At 52.2% G+C, this 19,512-nt stretch overlaps 2 protein-coding genes across 5 annotated transcripts in view; one reads left to right on the top strand and one right to left on the bottom strand.

Annotated features, from left to right (window-relative positions):
• CMTR1 (cap methyltransferase 1) overlaps positions 1-11,947 on the top strand; it is a 48,663-nt gene extending 36,716 nt beyond the window's left edge. Inside the window, exons 14-24 of the mRNA XM_011944496.1 lie at positions 1,147-1,203; positions 1,971-2,028; positions 2,542-2,610; positions 3,592-3,723; positions 4,641-4,763; positions 5,448-5,539; positions 6,246-6,314; positions 8,037-8,084; positions 8,852-8,964; positions 9,580-9,688; positions 10,450-11,947. Of these exons, the coding sequence (XP_011799886.1) occupies positions 1,147-1,203; positions 1,971-2,028; positions 2,542-2,610; positions 3,592-3,723; positions 4,641-4,763; positions 5,448-5,539; positions 6,246-6,314; positions 8,037-8,084; positions 8,852-8,964; positions 9,580-9,688; positions 10,450-10,582 (1,003 nt within the window). The 3' untranslated portion in view covers positions 10,583-11,947. The remainder of the gene's footprint in view (positions 1-1,146; positions 1,204-1,970; positions 2,029-2,541; positions 2,611-3,591; positions 3,724-4,640; positions 4,764-5,447; positions 5,540-6,245; positions 6,315-8,036; positions 8,085-8,851; positions 8,965-9,579; positions 9,689-10,449) is intronic.
• CCDC167 (coiled-coil domain containing 167) overlaps positions 9,432-19,512 on the bottom strand; it is a 21,627-nt gene continuing 11,546 nt past the window's right edge. Inside the window, exons 2-6 of one of the 4 annotated variants that reach the window (XR_001002055.1) lie at positions 15,507-15,601; positions 15,219-15,271; positions 13,627-13,726; positions 11,700-11,916; positions 9,582-9,625 (exon numbers count right to left, since the gene is read on the bottom strand). Coding sequence is in view for 2 of the 4 variants with exons in the window: in XM_011944505.1 (XP_011799895.1) it covers positions 9,610-9,625; positions 13,627-13,726; positions 15,219-15,271; positions 15,507-15,601 (264 nt within the window). In the remaining 2 variants the exon portion in view is untranslated. Of the gene's footprint in view, positions 9,626-11,699; positions 11,917-13,367; positions 13,727-15,218; positions 15,272-15,506; positions 15,602-19,512 lie in introns of those variants that run through there. The other 3 variants (XR_001002058.1, XM_011944505.1, XM_011944513.1) reach the window with 3 other exon arrangements.

Below are 19,512 nucleotides of genomic sequence, written 5' to 3'. Positions count from 1 at the left end.
AGTGCAGTGGTGCGATCTCAGCTCACTGCAACCTCCTCCTCTGGGGTTCAAGTGATTCACCTGCTTCAGCCTCCCGAGTAGTTGGGATTACAGGCGCCCACCACCATGCCTGACTAGTTTTTGTGTTTTTAGTAGAGACAGAATTTCACCATGTTGGTCAGGCTGGTCTCAAACTCCTGACCTCAGATGATCCGCCAGCCTTAGCCTCCCAGAGTGCTGGGATTACAGGCGTGAGCCACCACACCCAGCCTAATATATTGTTTTATTCTTTCCTCTGCTTCTGGAACTCCAATTATGTTTATGTTAAGCAGTTTGCTGTTGTCCCCAATACCTAGATGATCCGTTTTTGTTTTTTTTTTTCACTTTTTTTCCTCTTTTATGTTTCAGTTTGGGTTTCTATTGACATGTCTGTCCTCAAGTTCACTGGTTCTTTCCTCTACTATGTTCAGTCTGCCAATCCCAGCAAAATAATTTCTCATCTCGAACATATTTTCATTTCTAGAATTTCTGTTTGCCTTTAAAAAAATACAGTTTCTATATCTCTGCTGAAAATCACCTTTTTATTTATATATGTCATTCACCCTTTCCAGTAGATCTTTTAACGTGTTTATCACAGTTATCTTAAAGGCCCCATCTGAGAATTCCAACATTTGGGCCATCTCTGGGTCTTACTCTTTTGGCTTGTTTTCCCTCTTGCCAATGGGTAGCATTTTCTTGCTTCATCATATGCCTCATAATTTTTTATTAAATGCCAGGCATTGTATGTAAAGAACAGTGAAGACTAAAGTAGAAAGGGTGGCTGTTACTATACATGGGTCGAGTAAGCTTAGTCTATAGTTGAACCGAGTCTGGGCTTTGAATGAGCTCACCTCTACTCTCAGATGATTTAAGGGTGGGATTAGAAGCTTCCTTTTAGTAGGACTTGGGATCTAAGAACTGAGTGACTTGGTTTTCCTGTTCTACCCTCATCCTTCAGTAAGCCCCACGTAACTGCACTGTGGGGTGGGGTGTGGGTTTCTTTCTCAGCTCTCCAGCTCCTTCACCAAACGTAGATGGCCACTGCTCCAGTTTAACCTCTCTGTCCTGATGTCAGTTACCTGTCTTTTTTGGTAATCCTGAGATCAAACAATTTTTTTTTTCTTTTAGCCACTGTGGTCTGCAGATCAAAGCTCTGGCGAAAATCCATGCCTTTGTTCAAGACACGTGAGTGTTGCCCACTTTTCAGAAACCACCTATTTCAAGGGAAGATCTTGCTTTGCTCCTTCCCCCAAGCTGGTTGTTTTTTCATTTCAAGAAACATTTTAAAACACCTACTCTTATCTCATACTCTGCTGTGGTCTCTGAAGGATGCCAGAGAAGCATATGACATGAACCTTGTCCCCAAATACTTTACACTGTCTTTGGGCAGATAAGAGTAACCCAGGAAAAGGATACAGGAAAGTTTATGAACAGTGCATCAGAGGGTATACAGTGGCATAGCACAAGTAGAATACATAATGTTCAGGGGACACAGAGTAAAGAGTGATCAAGAGAGGAGAGGTAGGACTGATCAGAGAAACCTCTGGTAGGGGGTGAACATAAGCTAATTCAGCCTTGTGGGGCATGGTGACATCTGCTGAGACAGGTTTAGTATGGCCTGTGTCAGCAGAAGAGGAGCTAGAACATGTTGATGGGTGATTGAAAAGGGGTGTCAGAGAGGACCCTGGCATCCAGGTGGTCTGGAGGACACTTTCTCCTTTCCCATTGTGGTGAGAAGGGCAGGTAATCCCATTTCATGTAGGAGCTCCTGTCTTCAAAAGGAGAGCCTTGCATGTGTTGTAATCACGCTGGGCCAGTGGCAGCATAGTGTCTGTGTGTACACTCACATGTTCATTCATTCAGGCCTCCTCTCTGTGGGATGTGAGGGGTGCACTGGGGGCACTCCTGTGTCTCGTAGAGATTTTAATCACTGACTGGCTTCATACTCCCAGGACACTGAGTGAGCCTCGACAGGCAGAGATCCGGAAGGAGTGCCTCCGACTCTGGGGGGTGAGTGTCTCCCCCAGCTCATTGCTGCTTCGGGGCAGGGAAGCCGTAGAGAAGAATGGGGTTAGCTCCCAATCCTGTCACCTTAGGGTCTCTTCGCATCCAAAAATATATGCTACCCTCACAGCATCCCAGAGGTTGACTTTTCAGCATTGCTGGTAGTTACCTCCTTGGCCCTTTCACTGCAGGTTTGACCCTGCAGCTGGGTCAGAAAGGACTAAGGGGGGTGGTGTGGGGAGGTGGACTGGCATCAGTTTTGCAACTGGTGGCCCCATGTAGCAGCACTGACCACAGAGAGCCCCAGAGAAAGGGAAGTAGCCTTTGGGGTGCATTGCCACAGGGTCTGAAAGGGAGCAGTGAGTGAATTATCCACCTCCATCCCTGTCAGCCTAGCCTCCTTCGTTGTGTGCCATTCCTCCTCCCCAGTCTGACCCTATCCTCCACCTGCGTACACTCATACACGGCCTCAGTCAAACGGGCATTTGAAAGTCAAGGCTCTTTGCTGTCTTATTTCAGATCCCAGACCAGGCTCGTGTGGCTCCTTCTTCCTCTGACCCCAAATCAAAGTTCTTTGAGCTAATCCAGGTAAGACTGGTATCTGTGGTGGAAATAAAAAGTTAGAGATCTGTCTCTAGATGTGGATAGTATCACTGAGGCCCCAAATGCATGGCCTCCAGAGGGTTTGTGCAGACACCCCTCATGGATTCTAAGGGGCAGAGCTAAGGCTGCCACAGTGGGAAACCTTTGGTATAGGGTGTTGAATTCCCCAAGAGCAGTCAGGCCAACGGAAGATTCTCATCTTCAGTGCCTGTGCTCAGCATTCCTGCCACCCAAAGGGTGGTTCTGGCTGTGTCACCCTGGCAAGTTCAGGGTCCCGTGGGATTTGCCTACAAAAGGGACACAGAGTATAGGATGATCTTAGACAAGGGAGCTGGGCATAGGGTGAAGGGAGCTGCCAGGAAAGCCCACAGTATGGTTGGCCTAACCCCAGCTTCTTTGTCTTATTTCTGGTGACCTGGTCCTCAGAGTTCTTTTGCCCTGATTCTTCCTACCACTCAACCTCCAGCTTTTACTTGGGCCTCATTTAAATCTGGCCCAGATCATGGGCAATTGTGCTGGTTTTGTAGGGGTCAGGGAGTAGAGACCGAGGTTCAAGATGCCCTCAAAAGAATTGTATGTGTACAATTTTCTAAATGGGGTAAAGAGATCACTAAACTGTTCTCAAAACAACTGCTGGAGAATCCTTGCTTTTACTTTTATTGAAGGGGCAGCTTTTATATTCTGGTGACATTTTCTTATAGGTCTGGTAAATTGATCTGTACTTGGGGACTCAGTGTTCTTTACTTTTCCAGCCTCTCCTAATAGGTCCTACAGGAACATTCCAAGCAGATGGAAATAGATCCCATTTAGTGCACAGTTAGGTAGAGAAGGGGGTGCAGGGGAGCGTATTTCAGAGAGCCAATGCTTCCTGTCCCTTGCCTTGTCGAGCCTGCCCCCAGCCCATATAGGCACCCATACTGTCCCTTCCCCCAACCTGACAGTGTTTTCTCTGACTCGTGGCTGCAGGGCACTGAGATTGACATCTTCAGCTACAAGCCCACACTGCTCACCTCTAAAACCCTGGAGAAGATCCGCCCTGTGTTTGACTACCGCTGCATGGTGTCTGGCAGTGAGCAGAAGTTCCTCATCGGCCTGGGGGTAAGTCTGCACCTGGCTTCCTGCCCTGCTTGGGATGGTGGATTTGCCGTTTGTGGGAATCTGGACTGCTGCCTGCCACACTTGGTACATGTTCTCTTGGCACTAAGTAGCTGTTGCTTTAACTGTAGTGAAGGTATTTCTTGAAACTGTATTTCCTTTCTTCCTCTGAGTTTGCCAAGTGTCATTCGTTCATTCTTTCATTTGTTTCTTCAACTCTGTGCGTTGCTAAAGGGAACACTGCCGCTTTTCTTGTGATACAGAGCTTCCCAGGCTAGCAGCGTGGTCAGCAGGCTAATCTGGCTTGAGCCCATGCAGCCATTCCTTTGCAACACCACCACCACCCCATGCCATCCCCCATCTTGCAAAGATACTCCCTGTCCTTACCCTGGGCCCCCTGGAGTCTAAAATGAGGTGAGGGAGAGCCTTGGCAAGCTCTTTATCTTACTTAACTGGGTAAAGTCATTGCTTTTTCTTTCAACTCTTGACTTGTGTTTCTATATAATTTGATCCTGTCTTCCTCAGTTCTTCTTTTGTGTCCTCTCACACTTTGTCTTTTTCTCATTTTACTTACTCTTTCCTTCTCTGCTCTCTGGATTCTTCACCAAACCCACCTTAGACATACACGAAATTGGATCTTTTTTGAGGGCCACTAATTATGGACTTAGGTCTTTTGAGTGGTGCCCTGCGCCTGTTCCAAGGCTGAGCCAGATCTCTGCTTCTCTTCTGCAGAGGCACTGGAGAACACTACTATCATTATCACTAAAGTATAATGGATTTAATTTCTCATAGACATTTTCTTCTGACATTTCCCAGTCCCATCAGTTTGTAGCTGCCAACTAAAAGCTCTTTTGAGAAGTAAGCCTTTTATCCTTCGATGTCCATGCCTTCCTTACCCGACTGTTTCTCTCTGCCTATAGAAATCCCAGATCTACACGTGGGATGGCCGCCAGTCAGACCGCTGGATCAAGCTAGACCTGAAGACAGAGCTGCCTCGGGACACTCTGCTATCTGTGGAAATTGTGCATGAGCTGAAAGGGGAGGTCAGAGATGGTTCTGCTCAAGTGTTGGCCCTGCAGCTAGGGGACTAGGGAGCTGCTGAACCTGGCCTTTTGCTCTGAGTTAACTTGGTTACACTGTGTGGTGGCTGACAGGGCCGAAGGCTGGGCTAAGGGTTTATAATGACTCTTCTCCCGGAGCAGTTGCTCTAAGCCACAGTGGTTCAGGTAAGGAGGAGCACAGTTTCTGTGCGTCAGAGGAGACCTTGATTGTCTCTGTGCATTGAGGGCCCTACTGAGTCTACTGGGTATTTTTTAGCAGCTGATTTAGCTTTTGACCAGAGATCCCTTGGGAAAGAAGAGACTTGTTATTTCTCAGGAGCCATGACTATGAAATCTGTATGGTAACATTCAGAACAGTCAGTAGGAACAGTTGGCAAGGGGTGTAAGCCAGATCCTGGCTGGAGTGCCATGGCAGCAACCTCACTGGGTTTGAGGTTCAAGGGGCCTCATCACCCAATGCCTTGGATCTTACCCTGCTCAGAAGCCCAGGCCAGTCATTCTGAGAAGCAGCTGGGAGGGAGACAAGAGAAATATTCTGCTAATATTTAGAGCCCTACCTTTCCCCTGGCTATAGGCGGAATGGAGCCAGCATGCCATGGTGGGGGTTAGTGGGGCCTGAAGGCTGACGCCTGGCAGATTGGGCAGTGTACTTACTTATCCTTCTAGGGGAAGGCCCAGCGGAAGATCAGTGCCATCCACATCCTCGATGTCCTTGTGCTGAATGGCACCGATGTTCGGGAGCAGCACTTTAACCAGCGGTCTGACCTGGGCCCCAGGGTAGGGAGGGTGGGGGTAGACCAGGGCAGCTTGGGAAGACAGCAGCCTCCTGAGGTGTGGCCCCTCACCCAGGGCTTCTCTGCTTGTCCACATCCTGAGTTTCCCTATCCCACCCACTGGGTGGTCCCAAAGTCAGGGTGAGAATTGGTGTTGCCACTTCAGAGTTGGCTAGGGCTTGGGCCCTGGTTATCAGAGATACCAGCACACTCCATTTTGCCACAGCTGCTCCGGTTGAGGTATTTAAGGTTGAGCAAGAGGGTAACCTTGTGGGAAGAGGGGTACTCCTTGGAAGAAATATCCTGTGCTTGAGTGGTCCCATTTAAGTTGCTTCATCTGAGTGGGTGCACTGTGGTGTCCATGCTTTGGGGTGACAGGGCAGACACATACAATAAAGATGATACTTGAAGTTCTAGTGGAGGTGACTGAGCACAGCTGAAGGCACACTTCAGGAAAACCAACCGACATAGTGAAATTAGAGGTCAGAATCCACAGGGGTGGGGCATGAATAAAGACGTCGGTGGAGAAGGGCAGGGCAGGCATCCTGGGGGACATGGGTGCTGCCTCTTGGAGCAGTCTTGCCGCAGATTCAGAAGGTTCTCTGACTGGAGCTGTGAAAATGCCCTGGGGGTAGGGGTGCTGGTGGAGGCATCCTTGGCTTGCCTCTGAGAGAGACCGTTTGGATTGTAGAATTCAGCTTGCCGAGAAATTTGTGAAAGCCGTTTCCAAGCCCAGTCGGCCTGACATGAATCCCATCAGGTGAGTGTGTGGTCCCTCCCCTCCATGCTGCTTTCTGGCCAGTACCTGCTGCTCCCGTCCAGTGAGGGATGGGAGGGCTCAGTGGAGGGCACTAGGCAAGTTGGTGTTAGAGACAAGACCATTCTTGCTGAGAAGTTTGTTTGAGGGTGCTAGGTAGGTGACTTGCCCCAGAGCATCTCCCCATCCTGCCTGGCACTGGGTGAACTTCATTCTGAGGGGTTAAGGCATCCTTGTTGTTAAGATGCACGTGCTTCTTTTTTTTTTTTTTTTTTTTTTTTTTTTTTTGAGACGGAGTCTCGCTCTGTCGCCCAGGCTGGAGTGCAGTGGCCGGATCTCAGCTCACTGCAAGCTCCGTCTCCCGGGTTCACGCCATTCTCCTGCCTCAGCCTCCCGAGTAGCTGGGACTACAGGCGCCCGCCATCTCGCCCGGCTAGTTTTTTGTATTTTAGTAGAGACGGGGTTTCACTGTGTTAGCCAGGATGGTCTCGATCTCCTGACCTCGTGATCCGCCCGTCTCGGCCTCCCAAAGTGCTGGGATTACAGGCTTGAGCCACCGCGCCCGGCCCTGCACGTGCTTCTGAAAGTGCCAGCCCACCTCATGAATCACCCGTTCCCACTTGAGCATTGTTAGCACATCACCTGGCCTTTTTATTTTTTTTTCAGGTAAGAAATGGGTGCTGAGGGAATGGGAATTTTGAACATGAAAAAGAGAAGAATGGTTTGAGGGAATGGGACCCCCAGTGCTGAGGGAGAAGGCCAGGGTTGTTGTAATGTTAGATAGTGGGAAAGTTCCAGGACCCTGAGAGGGAAAGGAGGAAGAGAACAGAGTCAGGAGGAGACAGATGGAGGACACACTTTTCCAGGGTAGGCTGAGGTCTGAGGTTATTGCCAAAGGGTACTGTTTAGCCCTGCTCTTGGGGGCTTCATGTGGCTGGAGACTGAGGTATCTAGTTACACTTTATCCACATTGTTTTTGTTCTTTTTAACATAAATTTACTTAGTTAAAATTAAATTCAGTATTGAGAATGCACTTTATAGGTGGCATGCGAAAGTCTCAAAGGAATTTCTGTCTGCACTTTAAAATGTCCTGTCTGCTAGGTCCTGAAAGACAGCTCCCAGGGGGAACCTTGCTTTCATTGCTTGTGGTTTGGTTGCTGGATTTCTGGGAACCTTCCCCACTAGCAGTTCCAAAGACATGTTCAGGGCCCCCAAGAGCTGAGCGTGGGCGTCAAACAGGAGCCCTGCATCCTTGTTAGGGTTTCCCCACCCACTGTGGATAATAGGACTATTAGGACTGTTTAGCAGTAACGTGTTATGGAAGGCCTAAAATCCACGTGGACAGACCTGGGCAAGAGCCTGCTCCTTGGTTTTCTCCCCTCTGGTGATGGTGAAGATGGCTTGGGGGTGAGAATGCTGACAGAGACATCTTTGTCTGCCAGACTTTTCTTCCTCTTTCTCCCTCCTGTCTTCCAGCATCTGTAGTTTCACTCCCGAGTTGCCCTGACACAGGCCTGAGGAGCTGCTTGGCAGCTCTGAAACCCAGGGCTTGTCTGTGTAGAACAGCCACAGGGCAGGCTCGGTGTCCTTGCTGCCGGTGGGCTGGGTGGTTTCAGGGAGGGCCTGGGGCAGCAGCCAAGGTCAGGTGCAGTCTTCTGCCTCCCAGCTGCCTCCTGGACGAGAATGTCCCCCAGGAAGCCTTTGTCTCTGTCCCTCTACCCGCAGGGTGAAGGAGGTGTACAGACTGGAAGAGATGGAGAAGATTTTTGTCAGGTGAGTGACTTGACCGGTGAAACTCAGATTCAAGAGGAGGTGGGGGTGCGGCCGTGTCCTGGAGTCATCCTCCGTTTCGTAGAGACTGGTCAGAGGTGGGGTGGTGCGGTGCACTGGCTCCAATGGTCCCCTCACCTCACCTGCCTCTCTGCAGCACCACTGCAGTCAAGAGCCCCGCGGCTGAGAGCTGCTTCAGCATCCTATCAGGAGGGAGCGGGTGGGCTGTGTCAGGCAGAAATACGGGCTCATTGATGCTGTCACAGTTACGATGGGCCCTGCGAGGGGCAGAGCAGTAAGCTGCTTGAAATACCATAAATCCCAGCTCCCAGTGCTGAGGAAATTGAGCCTAGAGGGGTAGAAGGGGCATAAATGCGTCCTCATATTCTTAGTGGTGTGCGAGTGCTCACAGATCTCAGTCTCCTGGATGTGCTTATGTGGAGGTTACATTAACGCTTTAGTGGCCGCATTGCCATGGCACCCATGGTATCAGATCTCACCATTACTGGTGTTACCCTGAAATCCTCCAAGCAGCAGTGACACAGCAGGGTCATTTGTTACTCCCCTGCCTCCACTGCCTGAGTAGGAATTCAGGACCTGAATTCTAAACTCAGCATGGCCACCCACTCACTCGGCTCTGTGCCTCAGTTTCGTCTTAAGGCAAACCAGGATCGGATACTACAGTTGGGGTGATTTTATTAGTCAGAGACTAATTTTATCAGCCAGGGCCTTTTCTCTCTCTCATGTAAATACCTTCTTGGGGAAGTCAGGTTGGAGATGAAGATCATCAAGGGCTCCAGTGGCACCCCAAAGCTCAGCTACACGGGGCGTGATGACCGGCACTTTGTACCCATGGGCCTCTACATCGTCAGGACAGTGAATGGTGGGTGAGGAGGGACTGTTCCCGCCATCCCCTCCCCTCTCCCCACCAGGTGATGGGCCCAGACCCTACCTGAGCCAGAGCGAAGGGCTCCCAGCTAAGGTGGGTAGCAGCTAGGCTGGTGTTTCTCTGAGGTGTATGTTAGGGGACAGTGTTCCCTGAGCCTCTTCTGTTCTTCCATGGGCCCTGGGAGTTGGTTAGGGAATAGGGAGAGGAGCTCAGCTTGTACACAAGCACGTGTTGTTCTCATGGCAGGGAAAGGGCCTTCTCAGTAGACAGTGCAGATCCAGAAAGTCAAGCTTGGCTTCTTCCATTTTGCATCCCCCTTTCTTCAGAGCCCTCTGGCTAACAGAGTCCTATATCTGTCAGAGTCCTAGAGATGTTACCCTGATGGCAGGTTGGCAAGACTGGGGTGGGGTCGTTGAGAAGTCATGGCTTAGTCATTCTCCTGGAGCCCCTTTGGGCTGGTGATGAAGGCTGCTGCCTCACGGGCTGTTCCCTGCTTGCTTTTGGGGAGAGGCAGGAATAGGACCACCAGGAGTGGAGGAAGGCACGCACCTGTCCTCCACAAGTGCTTTGTGTCCCCTTCTGGGCTTCATCCCCTCTTCCTCCTGTCAGAGCCCTGGACTATGGGATTCAGCAAAAGCTTCAAGAAGAAATTCTTCTACAATAAGAAAACCAAGGACTCTACTTTTGACCTCCCCGCAGACTCCATTGCCCCATTTCAGTAAGTAGCTCTCCTCCAAGCCTGCCCTCCTTAGCAGCCTCAAGTACTCTTGCAGGATGTCAGCCAGCTGTCCTGGGGCACACCCTGGTTCCTAAGACTGTTGCCCATGTAGGGGTTCCCCTGAGCACAGGCCTGAGAACACCTCTGTGGGGATGGCAGCCCCCTGCAGGTGTGGCTGGGCCTGGGTAGAGCTGGTGAGGGAAGCATGATGCCTGGACCTGCCGTAATGGTTATGGACCTGGCTGTGAAGGCCCATCTCGGCAGCGTATCCACCCCATGGAGCAGCCACATTTCGGTGACATTCCAACACCGGCCTGATGGTGGGAACATGCTGAGGGCCCACAGCCCTGCCCCTTGGCACTCAAGGTCCCAGCTGTCCCTCTTTAGGACCCGGTGTCCATTAGACTGTTGGTCATAGGCTTCCCCAGCAGCCCTAATGTGCCTATAATTAGCCACTGACATTTTCTGTCACCACACTACTAATACTGTTCTATTAGAGAAGCACAGACAGATAAGCCAGGAATATCAGTCATTGTAGGAATCCAGTTGGATGCAATTAGCAGCAACAGCTGTTTGTTGAGAAAAGTTGGTGCTGGGAGGCAGGGCAGAGCTAGGGCCTACTGGGTACCTTTTGCCTGCCAGGGGGAAGACCCTCAACTAAAGTCATTGACAGATCCCTGCGCCTGACACCCTTAAGAACACTTGACCCTATGCCATCTGGGTGCAGTCCCCTAACCTCTTTCCCCTCCCTCTCCTCCCAGCATCTGCTACTATGGCCGGCTCTTCTGGGAGTGGGGGGATGGCATTCGTGTGCATGACTCCCAGAAGCCCCAGGACCAGGACAAGCTGTCCAAGGAGGATGTCCTCTCCTTCATCCAGATGCACAGGGCCTAAGAGCCTCAGGATGCGCCACCCCTGCAGAATGCCCTGTCATTCCTGAGACGGGGCCACCTGGGGCCCATAGTGCTGGCTGCTTCCCTCTCTTGAAAAGGGACTGGGGAGCACTGCACCTGGCATGAGGAGTGGGTGGCCTCCTCCCCATCCCCCTGAAGAGCTCAGGCAGGGCCCTGCAGAGAACACTCCCATGTTCCTTCTGGGACACCTGCCTGGGAACTTCCCCCTGCCAGGACTCAGCCTGAAGGAAGCTGCTCCTGAGGCAGGTATGAGGTCAGTGCCTAGGGCACGTGGGGCCGATGGAGGACGTGTCAGAGTGGCAGAGCTGTGGGCTCTGCTGTTCTCTCCTGCATCCTGTAGACTCACTTTTCTGAGTTCCATGCACTGCCCTGAGGGTAGCCATGCCCTTGCTTTGCCCAACTTTTTATTGGGCCATCCCTGAGTGGGTGGAGACCTGCTGTCGTGAGCTGGCCAGGAGAACCTGCTATAAAAAATCACGGTTTTGTTTCTTTGAACTTACTGTTTTGATGCCAAGTTGGAGACGATTTTCTTGTCTCCTTCCCCCATTCATCCTGGCCTTGCCTGAAGTTCTTCCTAGCTCAGAGGTCTGACAGTCCAGCAGGGTGGGAAGGAAGGAGTGTGGGCCATCCGTCCCTGATACCACATTGAGATCCTGGGAGCCCTCTCTTTCGTACTGAGTATGGAGTTGTAGAGCCATCCTAGGTCCCATCCCCTCTTGGTCCAAACATTGGGCAGCGCTAGATGGCAGGAAGCAGCCTCCAAGACCTGTCTTTCTCTCCCCCACAGCAGCAGTGGCCCCACCAATAACCAAGGGTACCTCCAGGGGTTTGGGTAGCGCTGCCCTCTGGCAGTCAGGCACCACTGTCTGCCATAGCCGCTCTAGGGTCTTGACAGAATTCTGAGCTGGAAGTGCAGCTCCCTTGCTACCCTTTCCCTTCCTTTTTCTTCCCTAATAGGAGGTACAGTCTGCTTTTGTTTGTCATTATGTGGTCACTCCCATTTCCTTTATCTTGTCCGACAACGCTGAGAGGAGGGGGAGCTGGGCCGTAGCTTGGGGTGGGGGAGGGCACCTGTGGTTGTTTTTAATGGGAAATACCTCTCAGAGATGTTCATGCAGGCTCCCTGGGGCCCCATCCCAGTGCCAGGCTGGTTTCCATGGAGATAGGGCACTGAGGCTCCCGTGAGGTTGGAATCGACTTCACCATGGGGGTCCTTCAGCCAGCATCCAGCTCCCCACCCCCAGGCTGGCAGCAGCACAGCTGAGATGCTGTATTTCCACCCAATTCTGGGTATATCAGTGTGTCTTGCAGAATCTTGGATCATTAAAGATAAACATATTTTTAATGCCTGTGTGGCTCTGTGTTGGGGCTGCTGCTGTTTGTCCTCAGTGCTTTGTGGTCTGAGACTGGCTTGGATGAAACAGCTTGGGTCAGAAGTGAAGGGGAGGCAGCGCTACTCAAAGCAGAGGAGAGAAAAGAGGGTTTGTTTAATCGGAGCCTGTCCAAGCTCTTGGGCCCCTGCAGGGCTCCCAGGGCTGCTGCTTGCTGCTCAAGAGGGGGCCCAAAGAAGAGTTGGGGGAAATTATGCAGCTCCTGTTAGAAGCAGGGACTGCAGAATGAATGAACCTACAACCCCGGGAGGGCAGAGAGGCACCTTCCTCCCCCCTTACATAAATCACACATCTCACTCCATGGTGGCACTGTGACAATCCAAGATCAGTCTGTGTGACTAAAATAACAGAGGCGTCAGACCAATTAGTGTCACTAGACTTGAGGGAAAGAGGGAGGGAGAGATGGTTTCACTGACCCTAGCCTGCCTTCCCTCCAAGGAGAGCTGGTTCTGCCTGCAGGGGGCTGTGCCTGGGGGCGGGGGATGCAGATGCTGCAGGCACCTCCTTTCTCTGTTCCCAGCTGATTTCTCCACCAGTTAGTCATCGCCCTGGTGCTGGTTCCTCCCAAAGTCCTCCTTCACTTTGCTGGACTTCCTCACTTTAGCCCCAAGAGTCCTTCGTGGATGACCTTAGCTCCCTGGGCAACTCTGTCCCTGTTTTTCCTACTTAATTGGTTTCATCTCAGCTATCCACGCCCTTCCTCTGTTCTGCCTTGCTGCAGCCTCCTACCTGTTCCCCTCCTTATTCCTAAGCTAGGAGTTAGAGTTGGGGGGTGGAAGGGTAAAGGGGATGTCTGAGTTTGCTGCTCCTGCCACAGCTCCTCCTCTGATCAGCCCCACCCCTCCTTCTCACTACAAACCCTACCTGATTTACTGGCCACTGTCACCGTAAGTCTGTCTGGTCATTACCATGACTCTTGCTGCCCGCTCACAGCCTCTCCAGCCTTGCCTGCCTGTCGAAGATGGATTAACTCCGCACTCCCCCAGGATTGCCACATGACCACTTCAAGTCCCCAAGCCGCCCTTCACTGCACAGACCACACTTTTTCTGCCATAATTATAAGCAATGGCACTGACTGGATGGCATGACAGTGTGTAGTGGGGGGATGGGCAGGTGGCACAATGTCTGCTGCTCAGCCCCAGCAGTGCCCGAGCCCTGGAAGTAACTCCCACTATTTGGCTTGGGAAGTGCTTCCCACTGTCTCCTTCACTTCCCACTCGAGCTAGGGGCCTTCTCCTCTATTCTGAATTGTAAGCCAGAGCTTTCCCTTGAACATCTCTTCTTCCTTGATTCCTGAGTGCGGCCCCTGCTGCTGCCCCTTCCTGCCCCCGGCCCCCACCCTCTGCTAGTCAGACCATGACATGTACTCAGCAGATGGGAGTAGCTTTGTGTTCTTTATTGCTTCTCCCTTGGGCTAAGGGAGGAGCCAGCACCATGTCCTTCTGGAGACCTGGAACCCCCCCAGCAGGCCAGGGAGGCAAGGCCTGGGCCGCCAGGAAGCCATGCTTGAACACTAGGTTGGGAGGGGAACACCCCAGCACCTTGGTCCTGTTGAGGCTTGAAATGCCTGCTTGGTCCTGATCAAGGGGCCAAGTGGAAGCCTGTGCTGGTTGTGGGGAAGTGCCAGGCTCACATAGTCCAGTAGGCATAGACGAGGGTCAGGAGGATGAAGATGGCCACAGAGAGCAGCATGTTCTTCCGGTTCTCTTGCCGAAGAAACTTCAGTTCCTTCTCTGGGAGGAAAGAGGGTGATAGGGATGGGACAGGCAGTTTAGGCCCATCTGTTGTTCTGCTCTGCCTCTCCAGTGAGTGGGTACACACTGCTGAGGGCAGAGACGCACCCAGCCACCTCCTTACCTATAAAAATGACCCTGCCCTTCTTAATCTGTCCAAATCCTGCTACAGACCCAGCCTAATAAAGTCCCAATGCCCAATGCTGCTCAACTATTGCTCCTTAAATGTGGTTGAGGTCAAGGATGAGGTGGGTGAGGAGTCACCAAAAATGCCACACCTGAAAGCCCGGCTAGGAGGTGGTGTGACATCGCCAGGTGAGTCCGCTAGCCTGTCATGGGGTTGGCTGTGTGGTGCTCAGCCTTCCAGGTATCTCATCCACCTCAGAAACTGAGGGCACCTGGGGCCTCATTGGGCCTGACAGTGGAGGAGGTGCCAGGTGGGGCCGCGTGTTTCCTGAGTCCCTGCCCTCTGCCGGGTGCCTGGTTGAGCAGAATCTAGGGATGCTAGGATGCAGTTTTTGTACGTGAGGCAGCTGGTCTTGACTCTAGAGGAAATCTGCTGCTCTGTGGCCACACTTGTATATAAGTATCCCCTCCAGGTGACACGCAGGTAGAGGGTACTCTGTGAGGGCTAAATTGAGTGGTGGTGTGGTTTTGTGTGAAAACTGCTAAACTTGAAGGGAAACAGATGTCCCATCCCTGTCTGTGCTGGGCAGTAGGAGGAGACACCTGCAAAGCTACTCTGGTCAGGCCAGACTGAGTCCAAGGCCCAGGCTGCACCGGGCCAGACATGCTGAACTCCAGGCAGGGCCGGTACGTGTGGACTATGCCTACGGCATTCATCAGACCAGCACTTCTAGGGGGCTCCCTGCCATTAGCGCCTTCCTGGGGCTGATTCTTGAACAGGCCTGGTCCCCCAGGGGAGAACAGAACAGACAAGTCTGAGGAGCACCTGTAGACTGTGGTCCTCCCCAGCCTTCAGCAGGGAGCCCACCAGCCTGCAGCCACCCTCTAGTGCCCCGCCAGGCCTGGCCTCTACCTGCCTCTGCCCCCAGCGCCCAGAAGGTGGCGGCATCGCTCCACCCACAGGAGCCCTTGCCGTACCCAAATAGGAGGTTCGGCTTCCTTTACCCCTCACTTACACTGCACGGTTTTCCTGGGAGGGTGTGGTGGGGTGGGCTGGGCTGGGGCGAGAGCAGACTTCCAATGTCTGGGTCAGTGAGTGTCTTCTAGACCTGGCCACGGCCACATCCCTTCATCCCAAAGAGTAGACAGACCCACAGGCCGTCTCATCCTCCCTTAGAACAAAGCAACAACCCTGCTCTCTCGCAGGCTGCTGGGCCTAGCAGGGGTGTCTGCAGCCTCTGGGGGCTGGCTCCCTCCCAAAGAACCCCCTTGCTCCCTGCTGCCTTGTCAGGCCCCTTGGGCTTCTGACCCTTCCTGGCTCTGGGGACTGGAGGCTGGGGCTGGTAACTGAAAGGAACTTTCTTACCGTAGTTGGAGGCTTTGCTCATTAGGCTGTTTTTCTCCTTCTCCAGGGACCTCCTGTGAGGGGGAAGGAGTTTCATGGCCCAAATCCTTTTCCTTTTTCCCACTTGAGGGGCAGCTGGCATGCCAGGTTGGCAGGGCTTCGGTCTTGTTCGGGGGGAGGGGGGTACATTGAAGCTAAGATGTCAGGGATCTAAACCCTCTGCCTCAGGTCTACTTTGGGGGACCCGGGATAGATACAAGGGGTGGGGGCCCGATGGGGAAGGGTGGGGTAGCTGGGCAGGAGCATTACCTGGCCTCTGGGCTCAGCTCCTGGCTGTGGAGCCTGGAGTTCACGGCCTCCAGGTCTTTCCGACACTGGGACAGCTTCTCCTCTAGCCCATCGATCTGAAACAAAGGCCACAGAGAGGTGGGCTGCTGAGGCTTCTAGCTCTCAAAACACTGGGACCGGGAAGCAGGGCCTCCGGGAGTCTTCTTGGACAGGTGTTGCCTCCATTCATTTTCACAGGGCAGGGCACCCAGGCCTATCTTCCCTGGAGTATCTTTGTTTTGCTGTCCTTTGCTTCCACGTGGTTCAGCTCTCAGCTGCATAGGACAGTGGCCTGAGCCACGCTGGAAACAGCAGTGGGTGTTGCCCAGGGTCTCACAGCTGGCCCAGCCCTCTGGGCCAAGCACAGGTTGGGGGCGGAGAGAAGCAGCCCCTTGATCTGTTGTCTCCCCAGCATGATGCCCCAGTTGGGCCCACAACAGGAACAACCAGAACCCTGGACACGGCACACACCTTCCCCACAGGTGTATCCTAAAGTGGCGGAGATGCTGTGAAGAAACTCTGGCTTCCAAACACTCCACACATGTGGGGCCAGGTGATTAGACATCTAGGAGCAATGCAAAGGTGTTTTTCTCATTGACATATTTCATCTTAATAACTTAGTAGTTCAAGTTGTAAAAATAAACATTTTTCTGTGAGAATCAAGAAAAATTACTGAGAAAAATCCTCAAAAACACCTTTCTTCCTTTCTGACTTGGTTCTTAAGCAAAAACTTTACTACCATCAAGGTAGCAAAATAGTTATGGTATGTGTTTTTTCCATTTGTTTGATTCGAGTTTCAGAGAAGTGTTCTTGGGGAAACATGTGAGTTGTGGAGAAATGTTTAATAACATACTGGACTGGGTTGTCCAAACCTGGGTCCTGGCACCATGCATTTGGCATTGAAAGTCCATCTTCCTGTGTCTGACTCAGTCTCCAGGTGTTTAGCTGGCCACCTCTCTGGCTGGCGCGAGCCTGGGTGTCAGTGGGTGGAAGGGTTCAGGGGGCTCTGTGACCCTCCCAGCAGCTGACTGAATAGTGCTTCAGAGCCCCGTAATGCTTCATTTCCCATCTCTGACTTCACTCATTCTCATCACTTCCCTAGGAGACATGGCAAATAAGACCTCTATTTCATGAATGGAAGAATGGGGGTCCCCCAAATGGAATGACTTTCTGAGGAGTCAGGGTGGGACACTCCTCTCCTTATCAGTCTCAGCCAGTTCTCTGCCCCATTCGCTTCTGGAGTTAGCCCCTGCAGGGTTAGTAATAAATGACTGCAGGTAAGATCCCTGCCTCCCAGGATGGCTGGTCAGAGGGTGGCAGGCATTCTGGGGCTGGGTGTCAGGGGAGTCACATTCCAAGTCTCTGGACTTCTGCCTCTCTCTCTGGCCAACACCCATCTCAGCCACTTCCATGTCCGCCACTTTTCCTTCTTCCCGAGGAAGGCCTGGCAATGACACACCATCCACTCCCTGCCCTGCAGCACCACCACTGCCACCCCTAGCCCCATAGGCAGGGCCCTATGAGAGAGAGCAACCGCAGAGCCTTGAGTTAATTGCCTGGTTAATTGTGTCATTTATCTGCTAATGGGCACCCAAAAGGAGGGCAGTCCTGGGAAACAGACCCAGCCAGGAGATGGGACTGTCCCTGGGGAGGCCAAAGGCCTACCTGGAACCTGCGCAGCAGGGAAATGAACACTGGGAAGCCAGGCTCAGGGAAGAGTGGCAGCCCCATGCCAGTGCCTCAGGCCACCATGCGGCCTCCCCTTTACAGCAGCACCCCCAGCACACAGCCCAGCCCCACAATACCCTGAGACTCAGTTTCCTATGGTGTAGAAACCACAATCAGGGAACCAGATTCCACTGGAGCACAAATAAAGCTTAATTCTTGATGCCCTACCTCCTCCACCAGGCTTCCCTGCTGCCCTTGGCTGTGGCAGGGGAGGGGGTGCATTCCACCCTCCTCCTCCTGGCAGATTAACCAGTCCTTCCTTCATGAGGCTGAGTGCATTCTTTGTTGCCCTCCTGTTTGTGTCCAAACCCTATCTTCCCAAACTCTAAGGGTCTCTAGGTGGTGCCAACTGGCAGCCCATAGGTCAGGTCTAGCCCACAGATTGGCCCATTCCACTTATATATGTGACCTGCCTGGTCCTGGCAGAGGCCTGAGTCTAAAGCTTCTGTCCTAGAAGTAACAGTGACCATCTGTCTCCTCTTTGTGCCCACCACAAGGCCTAGCCTGCTGCAGTCTTTGTATTTTTAGCCACAATGAGTGGAGTTGAGCTTGGGTGGAACTGAGGGGCTAGGACAGACGGTTTAGGTCTCATGTAGCAAGAGTCTGAAACCCTCCCTCCTCATGTCCACAGAAGCTAGAAAAAGCTAGGAGAAGGAGAAACAACTAGACATGCACATAAATTATGCACTTTGCAGATTGCCCAGTGCAAGTCTTAGTCCTAGGTGAGATTTCTCCTTACAGCCTTTGAGCCAGGCCTTGGTTTGCATGTCATTCTGGGGAGGGAGCAGGTTGGGGACTTCCATCCCTCATCACCTCTGGAAGGCTACCAAGTGCCCAAACAAGTGGTAATTGCCCCCAGAGCAAGGCCAGGAACTCATGCTAAGCAAAATCTTAAAATTGAGGTTGGCAAACCACAAGTGGCCAAGCCAATCTGCTATCATGCTCTGGGCAGAGCCTGCAGAGCTGGCAGTCGGGGGCCTTTATCTGAACAAGCCCAATTTATCTGCAGTTCCACTGAATATTCCACTTTCATTTGCCACTTTTTAATGAGGCTTAAACGGTCGAACACAAATCAAGGTTTTAGGGACTCAAGTTCTAACCTCCCTCTATGAATATTTATGTCCTGCTGACAGCTCTCTCTGATTCCCTTCTAAATAGCAAGTTCCCCTTCTTTATAACCCAGCTGCTTGATGTGGGCTGAGTGAGGGGAGGCTAAAACTGTCAAGAGGCTCTTCAGAGGCCACAAACCCATCCTCAGAAGGTGACCCTGCTGGGTCCCCAGCACTGGGCCTGGTTCAGGAAGCTGACAATCAAACACCCTGCAGCATTTGCTGAAGCAGGAGCCAGCTGTCAACATGGGTGGAGAGACTCCGGGGGACCTGGCTGCAGAGGCAGGGAGGGAAGGTAGGTCCAGATGCCTCTTTTAGTTGTGGCTGGGGTCAGGAGTGGTGGCTACAGAGCAGAGCTGACACAGCAGGATGGGCCTGAAAGGTGGGAGAGGACCCAGAAAGGGGGTCTTAAAGGAAGTCCCGACTTGGATTTTCAGCCAACTCTCAACTGCATGCACACGGATTATGCACTTTGCAGATGACCTGAGGCAAATACGCAGTCTTTGGTTAGCTCTCTCCCTGCCACTACCAGGCTGAAGGCAACAGAGGACAAGACAGCCACGACCAGGAGAGAAGACGTGGGGATTAGGACCAGATAAGGAGACAAATGTCGAGAAGATTCTAGAAGTGCCAGAACTGGGCAAGCAGTTGGGAGTTCAAGTGCCCAGAAGCCTGGAATGGTGGTTTCGGGTGAGCGAGTGGTAAGGAGCATGGGCTATAATCAGTGCCCTTGGCTCTGTCACACTTGTGGTATGACTGGGCGAGTCCCTTAGTTCTGTGCTCAGTTGACTCATGTGTAAAACAAAGATAACCACGTTTCATATTTCAAAGAGTTATGTGAGGATGACATGGGGCCGTACAGGTAAGAAGATGCCCAGAACATGCTTTACACGGTCAGAGTTAAGTAAGTTTTTGCCATCTTTATTATCAGAGAGTGGTTTGCACTGGATCTTTGGAGAAAAAAAGAAAACCTAATTAGTCCATGGCAAGAGTAAGAGAAGGCGATAGAAGCAGGGGTGTGGCTGGGCGCAGTGGCTCACGCCTGTAATCCCAGCACTTTGGGAAGCCAAGGTGGGTGGATCATGAGGTCAGATCGAGACCATCCTGGCCAGCATGGTGAAACTCTATCTCTACTAAAAATACAAAAATTA

The sequence above is a fragment of the Colobus angolensis genome, unplaced genomic scaffold (genome assembly GCF_000951035.1).
Source record: "Colobus angolensis palliatus isolate OR3802 unplaced genomic scaffold, Cang.pa_1.0 Scaffold105, whole genome shotgun sequence".
NCBI classification, from domain to species: domain Eukaryota; kingdom Metazoa; phylum Chordata; class Mammalia; order Primates; family Cercopithecidae; genus Colobus; species Colobus angolensis.
This window is presented reverse-complemented; position numbering and strand designations above follow the sequence as displayed.